The sequence below is a fragment of the Xiphophorus couchianus genome, chromosome 13 (genome assembly GCF_001444195.1).
Source record: "Xiphophorus couchianus chromosome 13, X_couchianus-1.0, whole genome shotgun sequence".
Lineage (NCBI taxonomy): Eukaryota > Metazoa > Chordata > Actinopteri > Cyprinodontiformes > Poeciliidae > Xiphophorus > Xiphophorus couchianus.
The window spans coordinates 5,703,161-5,718,646 of NC_040240.1; the positions used below are offsets into that span (position 1 = coordinate 5,703,161).

The following is a 15,486-nucleotide window of genomic DNA, read 5'->3' on the forward strand; positions in this document are numbered from 1 at the left end:
GGAGAGAGGCTCACACACACCGTGCGTTCACTGCAGTGAGTATGTACTGCAAAGCGTTACACGGTCAAGCATTCGCATGCCAACACACACCAGGTGTTTAGGTTTGTTCGTTTTACAAGCTGGAAAAATGGCAGGGAGTGTGTAAACCTGCAGGATTTATTTCTCCCTGCAGCCACGATACAAAAAGGGTTAACAGCTCTTTTTTTTATTCTTTTGCTTTCCTAAAATAAGCTCCCCGCCTCCAGTACGTGACAATTAAATGCGCGGCTGAGCGCTTAACTCCACCAAACTGCCGCCCTGGGAAAAGAGTTCAGCGGGTTGCTGGAAAACACAGGGAAGCATATCACTGGCTCTGAATCTGGGAGGGTTTGGAAAGTAGCAAGTACAGGAAAGAGAGAGAGAGCGAGAGAGAGCGGGCAGCCCTCGCGTTACATAACGAGCCGGGAAAAGAGGCAGAGCGACTGTAAGAAGCCGACGCTCCCACACTCTGCACCTTAAAGGGCCTTTCATTCACATCGCGGCCCTCCCATCTGCTGCACCTTCATGTACAGAAAGTGGCTGCAGGAGCCAGACAGCATGACCGAGAGAGAGAGAGAGAGAGAGAGAGGAGCTGCATGAACTCACTGAACCTCCATCCTATAGACAGACATGAATAAATGATGCTTTGCGCCTGGTTCCGACACATACGTCACACCGGATTGTTAAAGAACCCCGGCTCAATCGGGCCGCGGCGGCGCGCTCAATAGAGGTGGGCGGGGTCTATCAAAAATATCGAATCGTTAGTAGTATCAAGGAAATTTTAATTCTTTTTTGTACTGTAATAGATGAACTGCTTCAAAAAGATTTTGTTTTGATTTGCTGTCACATTATATATATTTTTTGCATTTTATTTAGGAAAAAAATGGACACAAATTTGTTTTGCGTTACTATTTGTTTTTTTCCATTTATCATGTTATTAAAATATTTTGTTTATAGACTTCATCCAAATTCTAGCCCAGGTTTTAACAAAAATAATTAAAAGGAAAAGCCACCGAAAAACAAACAAACAAACAAACAAAAAAACACACCTAGAGGTCAGAAGTTTGAAGACTTCTTGAACATAAATTATGGAAAGTATCTGTGTCGGTGAAACCGTCTCTATGTTTACCAGGTATTTGATCAATACCAATATGTGCAGAATCTAACACTAACACTTGTCATACAGATTTTGGAGAGCAAAAGTTATCAAAGAATTGTCGCTGCGTCAAAGCCTGTGGGCGTGGCCAAGTCTCAAAATCTGACCATTCGCTCTCAGTGTGTGTGAGGAAGTGGGTAAAAGTATCCATATTCTTCACACACCTTAAACTTCATTGTATTTTATAAGGACTTGACAAAATCATACTAATATTTTCAAACAAAATGTTAAAATTTACCCATCTCTACTCTGATACTCCAAAATGAAAAAGTGGAACTCGTTGCCTCAGTTATCCCCTAATGAGGTGATATTAGTCTAGAAGTGACACCTTCCAGGATTGAGGCACTCAGGTTCTCCATCTATAGGTGTTCACGTTTTTCCTGTGTTGTAGATTCTATCTGTTTCTCCATCTCTTTTAGCTACTTTTGAATCTGCTGACACACACACACACGCCACAGCTTACACAACCATGTTTTTGTATGACTGACGCCAGTCATACATAAACAGACTGAAACTGATTAGACAACCCTTGGAGGGTACAGATTGCAGAAAAGAATAAAAAGCTAAACATGCGCTACAGTCTTTGCCTCTCTTGGTTTGCTCAGTGTGGCCCAGCGCTGGACGGTGAGTGTAACTCTATCTGTTCCATTTGTATGACATGTATGGCTTGTAACATTTGATCATTTTTTGGCATCAAAGCCTGCTTTTATATTTAACCAAGTCTCATTGTTTCGCAAGGTAATTTACGCTAAGGGTTCTAGTCGGGTCCTGAAACTGGTTAACGGACCTGGTGGAGCACAAAGACAAAAATGAATGGACTCCAACACCTGTCGTTGTTTAATCCCGTCTCTCTCTTTGGTTGAGACTTTACTCCAACGTGCACTTTCTGTCGTCGTAAAGGTTTGAAAGCTGACTCAGCGCTCATCTGCTTGATGCCACTAAATGAGCCAATACGGCAAAAAAACTTTTTATTTTCTTTCACATAGAACGCACTCCTGGTACTCTGTGATTTTTTTTTTACATACTTTGTGTTCCAGTCGATCGAGAAAAATGGCCGCAGAAACCGAGTCGAGCCGCTTTCTGCTGGAGATAACTTCCTGTTGGAGGGAAGTTTTTCCACCGTCACTGTTATGTATGTGATAACACAATACATTATTCAATGGCACTATTTTGTGTACTATGTGGAAGAATATCAAATGTGGTATCAGCGCATTGATCTCACTATGTTCTTGGAAAAAATGTTTCGTAAACTAAGTCACGTTCCACTGAGGTTCTGTTGAGTTCATATAGTTAAGTTATGAGAAGAAACATAACAGTCGCTATGTGTTTGTCCAACAGGACTGGGTTTCTTTAAATGGAAAACTTTAAGCTTATTTGAATGAAAACATAACCTTGACGCAACTGTTTGATAACTCGAATCAATTTAGAATGTATGGAAGTGAATAACGAAGATATATCACAAAAAATACCGACAAATATATGAAACTTTTGATTGCAATGTAATCAAAAGATACGTTACAACTTCAAGGAACTGCACACCCGAGTGTTTCAAATTGAACTGGTAAAACCAGGAAAGATACCACAGCTCACACACACACACACACACACACACACTGCACAATAATACTGCAGGAACAAAGCCTTTTAAGAGTCAGAGTCACACCTGGCAGTGTTATGTTTCTCACTCGGGTTACGCAACCTTTGAGCCATCGTCGTCTGCACACGGCAAAACACTGACCCCGACCCGCAGGAAGTTGGCGCGCAAACACCTGAGGAACTTTAAAGATAGGTGGGGGGCAAGGGGATAATAAAATAAACTTTAAAAAAAAATCAGGTCATAGATCGAAATGAGCTCTGTGGTCAGGGTGACACCCAACCTTTAGATTCTTAAATGTTTTGTAGCTCCCAAAACATTCTCAGCCAGGTCCTTCACGCTCCACACACACAGATTACAGGACCCTGTGGTGTCTAGTGTTTTGCCATTCACAAACATTTTAGCCTTCATCTGTAAACACGCCGAGCGCTATCCGAGTTTTCCACAAAGTCTTCGGCTACAGCTGCGCCTCAGTCTGGTTAGCTGCCTGCTTTAGGTGCGTGAGGAGGTGTTGTTTTTTTTTTTTCTTTTTTGTCTAGCCAGGACCAGATGGCAGGGAATGTTTAGTCAAATGGGATTAGAGATTAGGATTAAGTGGACTTTAAATTACTCAGACGCACAGTCACTGGATGACACACTACTACGCCGCAGCTACGAGTTGAAGAGGAGAACAACACGTCAATTTTTTTAAAAACTCCTCCGGTGTTAAAGTGGTGAAAACTTAGCAAGACGAAAAATGTAATGTTGCATAAAATGCAACATTATGAAATATACAGCTAAACATTGTAGGGGGAAAAAAAAATTATATTCAAGGAGAAAAAGTTAAAGACTGTACTTATATTTTAACCATAAGAATCCTGACTATTCACTTCTTTATGTCTAACAAGGACGAATTAGAAATCCTATTAGTCGATGCAAGAAGAGAAACAAGGACCGATCACCTCGGGGAAAAACAAAGTCACTGGGTTAAAGGGTTAAATAAGGTCACAAGTGGCTGTTTCCCATTCACATCTGAGGAAATAAAAGTTGCAAAACAGCATTTTTTTGTTTTCCATTTCCACCTTTCAGACACTAAAATAAGGTAATTTGGATTTGAAGAGATGAAGAAAAACATCCGATTCAAACACGGCTACATTGCGTCTTCTTAAACTTTGTATGTAGATATCTGGTTTCGACAGCACAAAGGTCGGAGAGCACGCTACACAAGCCGGGCCGCGGCTCCCCTGCGCGTGGCCTCAGACGCAGGAACATTTACATTTACAGCCTCGGTTCAGTGGGACGGGGCCGCGAGCCGAGGATGGAAAAACCGAGCGGAAACAGGACGAGCGGTTGTGCAGTGAGTGCAGGTAAACACACACACGAACACGCCCACACACGCAGGTGAGACCTGCGTGGAAACACTGAAGAAGTCTGCAGAGAATGTCTTAGGATTTGCTCGGAGTTGAACCCCCCTGTGTGCATATGTGTAGACAATCCACTGCGTCACAGCGAGCACAGCCGCTAATTAGCCTCGTGACCCCGGAGGTCGTGGTACATTTGCACTTCTGTGAACTGGTGTGCAAAGTTCAACGGCTCCTGGCGTCTCTGAATTGGTGGAGCACCTCCAGCAGCGCCTGGAGAGCACAAAGTAAAAAAAAAAAACAAGAACTGTTCTCTTCATTCAAGCTGAAACATTTCATTGTTTCTCCATTGGTAATAATGGGGTGAAAACATGGGAAACTAAAGAAGGAAGGAGTTTTACCTCACCAAACGCATGGGGAGGAAAAACAGATGATCCAAACATAGAGCGGGTTATGAAAACCAGACACCAGTTGCATTCTGACCTCTGCTCCCATACTGTATAGCGAGCTCCCAGTAAGCTTGGCCCAGTTTGGAAGGAGAGAATGTGGGACACACTTCCACCTATTATGCGACTGAACCGTATTTTTAGCCGTGGAGATGAGGTCAAACTGCAGGAGCATGTGAACCAAACCAAACAAAACAAGTGTTTTAATATTGACACTTTGAAAAAGTGGCAGAGCGGCAGATGGAGAGGGAACGACCAAAAAAGGCGTTTTGGAGCGACGCCAAGATGTTGTGTTAGCGCCTAGGCAGAGACCAAAAGGTTTGAAAAGGCTTCAACTTGCTGCTGGATAAACAGACAGGACCTTTTTTTTTAAAAAAGCCTGAAGCCAGCCAGTAATTAAAACGCACACGAAAGAAAAGAAAAAAGGTCCAACAATAAGCCGGCAGCAGGCAAACAAAGGACAATACCTTTTAGCGTTTGAGCTCGTCACTGGGAGATCAAATGACGGAAAGGTAACACCGCTGGTGGAGTCGAGTGGAAAACTTGGAAATTCTCAGAGCCTTAGAAAAGACTTCATAACGATTTTTAAGCCACACCATTTTATTCGGATTCTGGTTGAATTTGACAGAGCAACACAAAGGAGTGCAAAACTGAGAAGTGGAAGAAAGGCGGCTTTATACATTAAAAATAAAACACTAATGCCCACAGCATGATGCTGCCACCGCCGAATTTGACAGAGGGTGTGGTGTTTTCAGCAGGGTGATGTGCATTGTTCGTTTTCTGTCACACATGCAGGTCAAAAAGGTCAATTCTGATCTTGCCCAACACCTTCTTCTTGCCATGTGTCCTCCCTGGTTTTTGTCCAACAATAGTGTCGTTATTCCCACTTTTTTAAAAATCAAGACAGATATTATTTGCCATGTACAACTGACATGATTCCTGCCAACATATTTATTTATCTTACAACTCCTAGAGTTACCAAGAACTTTTTCTCTGATTGCTGCTCCTCTCAACGGTCGCGTCTTGGTAACCTAAGGCACAAATCCTAAATATTGTCTCCGCTAAAGGCTAAAGTGCTGCACCGACGCAGAATTTGGTGGAAGCTAATGCTAAACCAGTGGAGCGGATTAGCAAAAACAGAATTCTTTACAGTTGCTAACCAAAATTTCCAACAGAAGTTGAATTTTATTTATATAAAACCAAAGCCAAAATACTAGCAATTTAGAATTTAACCCGGCAAAATTATTTCAGGACAAGCTAAGAGCGCTAAGCGTTTTCAAAGCTAGCAAAAATGTGAAAGCGCTGAACAAAAAATTAGATAAGCTATTAGCACATTAGTAGAAATGTGCTCAGTGCTGTTGGTAGCACATTTTAACTTCTCTACAGGTTTCACAATGATCTCCTAATATAACTTTAGTTTACTGAAGTTAAAGCCTGAAATGCAGTTTATCGGGAAACCGACTGCAGCAATAGGAAAATAAATAAAAATTATAGCACTTCATATGAGGCCTTTTCTTCAAAAAATATAGAACTTAACAGTTCTTATTCAAAATATAAAAAAGAATTAAACGTGCAACAAAACCGGATTTCTTTAAAGATTTGCTTTGTGCGCAATTCTACAAGATCGTGTAGAATTCTGAAAAACGGCGACATGACGCAAAATATGCGAGTCAGAAGAGCTCAGAGGATCTGGAAGCCTGAGTTGAGGCAGACGTCGATCAGAGAGCTTTCATCGTATCCGAGGAACGTCTGTGTGCTCCGTCCTCGATTCTTTGGAAGAAGCCTGAGGGGTTTCAGTGCCGTCCAGTACTTCATGAGCAGCTTGTGCAGTGGTGCTCGGGGGCGGGTCACTTCCTGGATCGGACTTCCTCTTCTTCCTTACATGATAGTGATGCTTTTTGGATTTCAGGTGAGCTGCAGGTACAAAGAAAAAAACAAAAAAAAGGGACCAAACTCAGAGATTGGTTTCTTTGTTACTTCTTGCTGCCTGTTATAAAACAACAACACGCTTCACAATTACAAAGATGGACAAATAAACGGAGGCGGCGTAGCATCCTCACCTGACCACTCCACGTCTCCGATTATGATTTTGTCACACGCGTCACAGGTGTGGTGGCTGCGTTTGTTTCTCCGCTGCCCCTGCAGTCTGATAGGGGGGAAAGCCGGCTCCTCACCCTGTCACCGGAGAAACAAGGAGAGCCGATATTGCTAAACGATGTTCGAACAGGAAACAAGGAGAGCTAAAGTCCTTCCTTTATAAACTAGAACCACAAGAAGAAAAAACCCTATAAGGTAAATTATCAACAAGTCATATAAAAACACAGAGGAAGCAAGCTAACATTAGCATGCTAATTCTGCAAACTGATTTGAGATACTTGTGTACTGACAATGTTTTAGACTCGGCTAATCTGTTAGATATAAACAATAAAGACTTTAAAAACGTTTTGATTTAACATTCACAGTATTTTAAAGTTGCATATTTTTCGTTTATTTTCCTTCGTACTTACGACATACGTCGAAGGACAAAAAAAAAAAGGAGCAAATATTACAATTGGCTGCTGTGTCTCTCAGTATCCCAAAGTTTTATCTTTACTGTTTTTATATGAAAATTTATTTTATCTATATCTTTCATACCAGTGTGTAAACAAAAGCACGAAATTTGTTTGTTGGGGCGTGAAATAAAATCCTCATCATTTGCAATTCTCCGTTAAGTTACAAGTAAATTTTATAGAAAAGATTGGAATTGTTTGACCTCATCTAAAAATCTGAGTTGCTTTGCTTTTTTAAACATCTACGGTCATATTCCATAAATTTGAATACACGTCCAGATGAGTGTCATTTTTCAAAGTACCTTTTCAAAATAACAACCTTTAAGCAGGTAATAAACATACTTTTCATTCAAAACCACATTTCTGTTTTCAAAAATATATATTTTTTTTTTATTATTGATCCGATGTCATATTTTAACTTTAAATGTTATATTTTCATCTAATGTACGTGTTAAAACATGATAATCACCAGAAATGAAGGCTTTCTAACAACCACCCGTGTGAATTTAATCTATTTCGCGTGTTTCACTTGATAAAATTCCGAAAATAAATGGAAAACCCAATCTGGAGAGGAAAGCAGAACGAGGGAAGAAAGTTCCAAAGGAACAAACAAAATTGGAGTACAGAAAAGTTGCAAAATGTGGTAAACAGAAGGAATAAAAGTAAAGAAAAGCACAAAAAAAAAAGAGCACAAAGTAAGCAATAACTAATGAAGGAGAGTCAGGAGGACTGTTGAACCCGGCTGACCCCCCGGCAGCCGGCCCCACCTTGCTGAGACTGTCCAGGATCTGCAGTGCAGGCTTCAGCACCGACTCCTCCCATCTGGACACGTCAGTCACATCCAGGCTGTACACAGCCGGGACGCTGTCGCCTGGTCCTACACACACACACACACACCATCACTGAACTTTTTAACAACACATTTAGCTGATCATGTGAAACGATTTGCTCTCCCTCGTCGGGTTAACGACGGCACTGCTTTTAAATCTCGGTGTCGGCCTCTCTGTGGAGCGCGGGCGTGCCGATCGATTTCACACTCCAGGCGTCGTGAAACTGAACGCGATAAATTCAATCCATCGGAGTCCGTGACCCGCTCCGCCTGATTCTGAGTGGACCAAACAGGCTCCGGCTGGTTTGACCGAAAGAAGACGACGGGCAGAGGGATGGTGGGTGGGTGGATGGGGGGAGGGAGTGACGCGCCGCAGCCGCACCCCGAAGCTCCGTCAACCTGCTGACTCACAGAAGCTCGATAATGTCTTCCTCTCCTTCCTCCTCCCATCATCCTCCTGCGCAGCATCCCTTCCCGTTGCCATCAGTCTCGTTTCGGCTTTCAGTCACTCCCTCGCTCTCTGACAGTTTCCTGCCCCCCCTGTGTGTGTTGGGGTGTGTGTGTGTGCGTGTGTGTTCGTTTTGCACCAGTCAGCAGTGTCTGGGCCAGGCCTTCGCTTTAAAGCGTCCCTGCCCTCCACCGAGTCAGGACGGGCTGATGCAACGCCAGCATGCAGCCTGTTATACAAACAAAAACTTTGACAGATTTTAGCCTCAAATGTTGATTGTGTCTCGTATTTAGCTCCATACGTTTTCACTTTCCAGGCGACAGACTGAACAGATGCTGTTCACTGGTCATTTAGGGGTATCAAAGTAAAGGGGTCCGAGTACAAATCCTATGCTTTAAAAACCGTGACGCATTTTTTTATCCACCTTTCTTAACGAGTGTGAAAACATTTTGCAGTTTTTGTTAGATGGAGGTTGTTTTACACCTACACAGAAAATAAAGGCGTTTTTGTACATTAAACAAAAGCCAAAACAAAACAAAAAAACCCAGAGTGAAAGCAGTAAATCTCTGCTTGTCTGTTTTGGTTTGTTGCGTCACTCAGATAAGCAGTAACCAGGGCCGGATGTATAAGGCTGAGGGCCCCTGGGCTAGAGCCGGTTTGGTGCCCTATGTGCAACAGAGGAGTTCTTCCACTAATAGAAAATGACACTAACAGGTAGTCCTATGCATAAGCAGGTATGCAGAGTCTCCCCCTAATTTTTATTTTTATTTTTTAATTTTCAAGTGCTCGAATAGTGTTGACATTCATAAAAATCCCAAAAGATTAATACAATTCACCCGATGTGGGCTTATGAGTTTTATATAAGACACAACGCAAAAACATGCATTAATGAAAAATAGAAGTCTTCACAGCCCCCCCAAAACTGAGCTGCTGCCCCTTTAAGCTCTTTTTAACGTCGGGACCGGGTGGCAACCAAGTGGGTAAGTCTGGAGACAAAGTAGGCGTTTCCTAAAAGCCGCAACTGATTGGACAAAATCAATGACCGTCATTTGACTTGTTCTTTTTTTAAAATTATTGCAAGCTTACTTTTAATTTGTTAATTTAGTTTAATAGAGAAACTGAAAGTTGCAGTTGTAACCCAGTGTATCAGAAAACCTATTAGCCATTTAGACATAATAGCAGCAGGCAGATTGTGCTAGCCGCTCCGACATTAGCGGCGTTTACATAACTCCTCTCAACAGAGAACATTTGAGAATAAGAGCATCAACATAAATAATACTGTTTTAATAACTGATACTAGTTAGATTACATATTTAAAAGATGTTTATAAAGTAGGGAGGGCTAAATGTCGATACCGGCCCGTTACGTTAAAAACAAAATCTGTTTCGGTCGCTGAAATAATGTGAAATAGACATAGGTTGTTAAAAACAAATAATAAAGAAACAAAAATAAAATTATGATTAAAAAAAAAATAATATAAACCCTTAACTTCCTATTTTCTTGTTGGACGTTTTGAAACAGCCAGTGATGGCATAGTTATTTTGTTAGCCCTGTGGAAACGCCCACTTCCAGTCTGAAGAGAAACAATAGAATTTGGCACATTACAGCTAAAAACGTCTTTCTGTCAACAACACCAAGCTTGTTGAAACAGTGGGGTGTTGTTAAAATCACTTATTTGAAACGCATGTGGAAAGTCTGAATATAGTTTCGCTTGCTCAGATTTGGAGGCTTTCTGGCACCAAGACGTCATTAAACTCGCCACTTAGACGAGATACTGGAGAGAAAAGGCAACACTTTCTCCCATTTTCAAAGTACAAAACGTCATTCAGCTCCTGCTGGTCCCAAACGTTTGGCAGGTACTTCAAAATTTGCCTTCTTGTTATTTTCACTCTTCAGTACCTGGGGTGGCTAAAGCCGAATCAATTGAAGACTTGAATGTGGATAGATTAGAGCCAAGAGCAATTACTTTTTCATTTTAATCATGCTTATTTAGTCCGTTTCTGGCATTTAGCTGCCAGTGGACCCCTTCTTCTTAGCTATTCCTCACTAATTTGTACAGCTTTTGTCCAACTGCTTTAGGCATAAATGAAATGAGTTGGCTCCAAGTGGGTTTGCAAATCAGCACAACAATAGTAGACCCAATCAGAACCGTCAGGTTTCCGATTTGAGGCTGGATGCTAACTCGCCCCCCCCTTTAAAAACGGCTCGTTATTTTAAAATAACCAACCAGGAAGACCTCAAGCTCAGCTTCAGCTGTCCAGAAACTGTTTGTTGGACTACAAACCTTTAATGACACCACTTAAAACTTTTTTTTTTTAAATCGCAAACTTTGAACATGTCACGCAGGAATGAAAATGGAAAGTGTAGCACAGAGCATGACAACGACCAAGAAGATGGAAGTTCACCCTCCAACAACCCTGAACATGCAGACATACATGGAGTGGCTATGTGTTACAATGGCCCAGTTAAAGTCCAAATCTGAAGCTGTATCGCGTTAGAAAAGGTTTATGGAAATGGCAGAATTCAAAATAGCCAGTTTCACAAAAAACGTTTTTACACTCGCTTGACCTGTTGTTGTTTTATTTCCCCCCCCAAAAAGAGTTCAAGTGCTAAAGGTAAGATGGAAACACATTCGCCGAATAAGTTCTGACATAGCGAACGTTTACCTCACTGATAGACTGTTTGCGCTGTTATAATCATTAGAATAGCATTTTTTTCTCTATGTCTCCAAACAGCATATAGCATTGCCAATGCTAGTTGACATGACTGAACAACTTGCCAAACAGAGACGCATTCCTAAAAATTTTTCTCTGTTTTTCAGAGAGTTTCCAGGATGCGAGTTTCAGAAATTTTAGCTTCAGAGACACTAATTTCAGGGATGCTAGTTTCAAAGACGCTAGTGTCATGGATGCTAGTTTCAGAGATATTAGCTTCAGAGACGCTACTGTCATGGATGCTAGTTTCAGAGATATTAGCTTCAGAGATGCTAGTTTCAGGGATGCTAGTTTGCAACCTCAACTTCCTGTTTACCCCAGCCATGCGTAACGTCAACATCTGATGAAATTACGCTGACCTGGCTGATTTGCTCCGCCCTTACAGATTGGGAACATTGTTACCGATATTCAATCTAGATTTTATTGTAATATCGGGACTGATACAGATATTACTATCGCATCGGTGCATTTCGACTAAGAAATTGCCACAGTGACCTGTTGTGATTGATGCCTAATTTTTTCTGGGTTTCTTTTCCCCAAATTGTGCACAAACTTCCCATTATTTAGAAGTCTGGAGACGTATGAGAGAAAGCTTTCACATTTAGTCAGACTGTCCTTCAGTGGGACGTATTGACCCAACACCGCATGTCCTTGCAAGTCAGATCTTTCGAAAGACAGAACAGAGGGATGTATTTATTTGTCTCCCGAGCTCAAATATGATCAGTCGTTCTGCAGACTGGCCGGCCCCACCTTTAAGCAGATTCTCATGCAAATGAATCCCATTAACCTTTAAAGTACTGTTTGCCAACTCAATTATGGCCTAATCCTTTTCACACAGACTCAAGTGTGAATTGGAGGGCAGCAGACAGCATCCTGACTGATGCTTGCAGCTCTACTGGGAACCGTCTGGGCCTCAATTGCTACAGAGGACCACAAGGCTGCCTAATTTGACCGACTGAAAAGAAAAAAAAAAAGAAACTACCTCGGCTTCACAAGAACAGGAAACGTGCATCCAGAAACGGTTTTAGTATTTTAACCACCTCCCGTTTGAATTTGCATACGGCGTGTTTGATAAGCAGTCGAGCGTTTGAACATGCGGTGTGGCTCGCTCTTTTTCAGGTCGGGGCAAGCGGTGCGCGTTTAACTAGCCGACAAAGGGCGTGAAAGCAGAATAAACAGATTGTAAAATGCCAACGTCTCTCTCTGCACCTGCCTCATTTAGTTGCACAGTGAGAGCTTTTCTGGGTTTATTCACCCCCCCACGCTCTGGCCTCCGTTTGAGTGTGTCGATTTTTTTTATTTTTATTTTTTAACCACAATTGGGGTTAATCAGAACTGTGCCGTTTACTTGTTCACCACGTTTCCGTCTATGTGAGAGTCGCGCAGGAAAAGGCCAGGTCTGAGATTCTCGTTCCCTACAACGCAAGAATCCGGGTACAGGCGGCATTTTTAAAGTTTTTTTTTTATTTCAACAAAACGTAACATAAGTTCTTAAATGTATAACATAATGTCAACAGTTTGCTGCTAAGATGCTGTAACAAATGTGAACAGAGTAGCATACCCATGAATACCGCTGCAACGCAACCAATCAACAGTTGCGTCTTAATAAATTCAGCATGTTATTCTAAAGTGATTTTACAAACCCAATTCAAAACATAAAACTGTTATGATCTAGATCACACTCTACAAGGACAGAAAGTTGTTCAACTCCATGTACATCAGTGGAAAGCTGAGTGGAAGGATGCACTGACGTGATAAGTTTCAGTAGCCTGGCATCTCTTTACTTCAAATCTTTACCTATTCAGTATTTCATTAGAATTAATTGACTTTTGATGCACAGACTTCAGCTAAAACTAAATCCACACCTGCTACATTTAAATATAGTTTTAGTACTTATGACACAGAATATTGTACCAATTGATCAAACTTCTCTTATTTTTCTATATTTTAGAAAATGTTCAAATTTCTCTCATTTTGTGGATTTTCGGGCCACATCAAAATTGGTTTATTTTGCAAAACTGCAATGGAAAAACTTTTTGCCCCTGCATCACACGAGTCACACGACAAGCAAACGGATGCTGGCACAAACCATGAAGACGACAACAGGAAGTAGTTGGATGATCGTGGCGCAGTATGTTTCCTAACCACTTATCGCGAGAAGAAACTTATTCACGCGTGATTTTAATGGCGCGTAGAGATTTTTTTTTTTTCCTTCCCGTATTTGCGGAATATGGGCAAAGGTTTGCGCACATTTGTAACGGAAACACAGTTACTGAGAGCTGACTCCGATGATGTAAGGGAGAAGCCTTGAGAGTCATAATGATAATCTCTTCGCTTTGTGTCTTTATCTCTCCGAACACAACCACTCATCCCATAGTTGCCCTTGGCATTCACCAGCTTCTGGGGCAGGGCGAAGCGGCGGGAAATGAAACGGTGGACGCTGCGAGGTGCAGGTGCTGGTCGGAAACCCCTGTCCCCTCGTCCTCCGTTCTCGTGAAATCCAAAACTTTTAATCCCCTCCTTTGTCAGGCGACGACCGATAAGACGACGGCGAAGGGACAAACGACAAATATACCACTTCAGAGAACATTAAACTGACATTAAACTGTCTAATCCTGGCCGCAAACCCCGTCTTTAACCTGAAATCTAATTATCTAATCCTCCGTTAGACTATCCTGACTGTAAACAGATCTAGGTGTTCACACAACACGAGGAACCCGGAGCCCCACATACACACAAAGCGAAAAAGGTTCGCTTTCAGGATCGTTTTGCTAAAAAGACTGAGAATAACCCTCCGCTCAGCAGCTGCTTGCCAGCGCTCGAGTGTGTGTGTATTGTGTGTTGAAACAGTAGTCCACCTGTTGCAATATGCGGGCCAAGAGTCACTTGCAGCACCCGCTCTCGTGTGTGTGTGTGTGGGCGTGTGTGCTGCTGCTGTTAACTCGGCCCCTGGACCAGCTGGGATTCGCCGGCTGTCGCTCCAACCTGAACGCCGCCCGTACTCGCTGTTCCGCTTTCTTTCAGTTCCTCTTCCACCTTGTGTCTTCCTCAGCTCCCGCTTTAATCCGCTGTTCATAACCGACAGGAGACTTATGGAAATATATGTTCCTAAAATTAATTTAACTGTATTTTCTTTTTCCACCTGTACTTTCCTGTTTTTTTTTTTGTTGTTGTTGTTGTTGTTTTGGTTGGATGCGATGTGGAAGAAGTTCCAGTTAGTAATCTGAGATTTCCCGTTTTCCCGGAGTATGAATTTGACAATCTATGTATATTATTTTTCAACTAAAGTTTCTGAATAACAGACTGTACTTTAAAGATTCTGCGTGAGGAGATGAATATTATCAGACCAGTCTATATTCTGTGAATTTTGTGCGTGTTTCAATCTAATGTAGTAAACAAAAAGCTTTGAAAATGTTCTTTAAATATTTAACGAGCCCCAAACTGTGCGGTGTAAAACAATGCAGCATTTTAGATGGTGAACTAGACACGATGAGTCCAGATCCATCAGAAACAGCGAAAAAGCTCTTTTGCTAACCCTGATAGCAACCTTTGACCGAAATGCTAACGTTAGCATCGTTAGCGCTAGCTGCTACCCCGTTTTGGTTATTCTTATGGAACTTTAAAGTCATTTATGTCTTTTCTGTCACTATTTCTTAGTTATATTGAGTGTCTCCTATGAAGTCTAAACCGCTGCTGTCACATGAACAGACTGCAGCCATTGGGTTTTAATTTAGGTTAGCCAAACGCTAGCTTTTGGGGTCCAGCAGAGCTGCCGTTTGTTGTCACACTGAATAATACAGACATTTCCATGAAGACGGTGGAAAACAAAAATCCCTTCTGAGTGAGAAGCTCATGGAGTTTTTATATTTTGAAACCAGTGGATGAAAGCTTTATAAATATAGCTTGATTTTCAGCTTATCCCAACTACAACCAGCACTTTTTTAATTAGAAAAAACTAAACAAAAACAAACTAGAATAGAGTTTGCTAATTTGTCATTTTGGCAAAATTACTAATTTTAATTGCATGTGTGTGTTATTTACCAATTGTGCCATCCAATATTTTATAGATAATGGCGTTTGTCATCGCTATCTGCCTTTCCATTCACCATATAATTGAGCAATTTGACATTTAGAAAATAAATTCACTTAACACACAGGGCAATTTCTAAAAAAATATCTTGTCGATAGAAAGTTTTGGCGCTAGGATGAACTGGACAATGCCACTGTCATAAACCACAAAGAAGACAACGACAGGAAGTAGCTATAAGATCATGGCGTGGCATGTTTTTTAATGACTTATCATGTGAACAAACTAATTTTTTTATTAACACTATTTTAATAGTGTTTCTTATTTAATGTTAACACCTCAAATGCAAAATAGCGGGGGAAAAG

The 15,486-nt window shown here is 41.5% G+C and overlaps 1 protein-coding gene across 5 annotated transcripts in view; it reads right to left on the bottom strand.

Annotated features, from left to right (window-relative positions):
• Positions 1 to 5,134: 5,134 nt before the first annotated feature.
• Positions 5,135 to 15,486, bottom strand: part of trit1 (tRNA isopentenyltransferase 1) — a 40,840-nt gene continuing 30,488 nt past the window's right edge. For all 5 annotated transcript variants that reach the window (XM_028035140.1, XM_028035143.1, XM_028035141.1 and 2 more), the window contains 3 exons: positions 7,871 to 7,980; positions 6,615 to 6,729; positions 5,135 to 6,468 (listed from right to left, as the gene is read on the bottom strand). In XM_028035140.1, the coding sequence (XP_027890941.1) occupies positions 6,284 to 6,468; positions 6,615 to 6,729; positions 7,871 to 7,980 (410 nt within the window). In that variant the 3' untranslated portion in view covers positions 5,135 to 6,283. The remainder of the gene's footprint in view (positions 6,469 to 6,614; positions 6,730 to 7,870; positions 7,981 to 15,486) is intronic.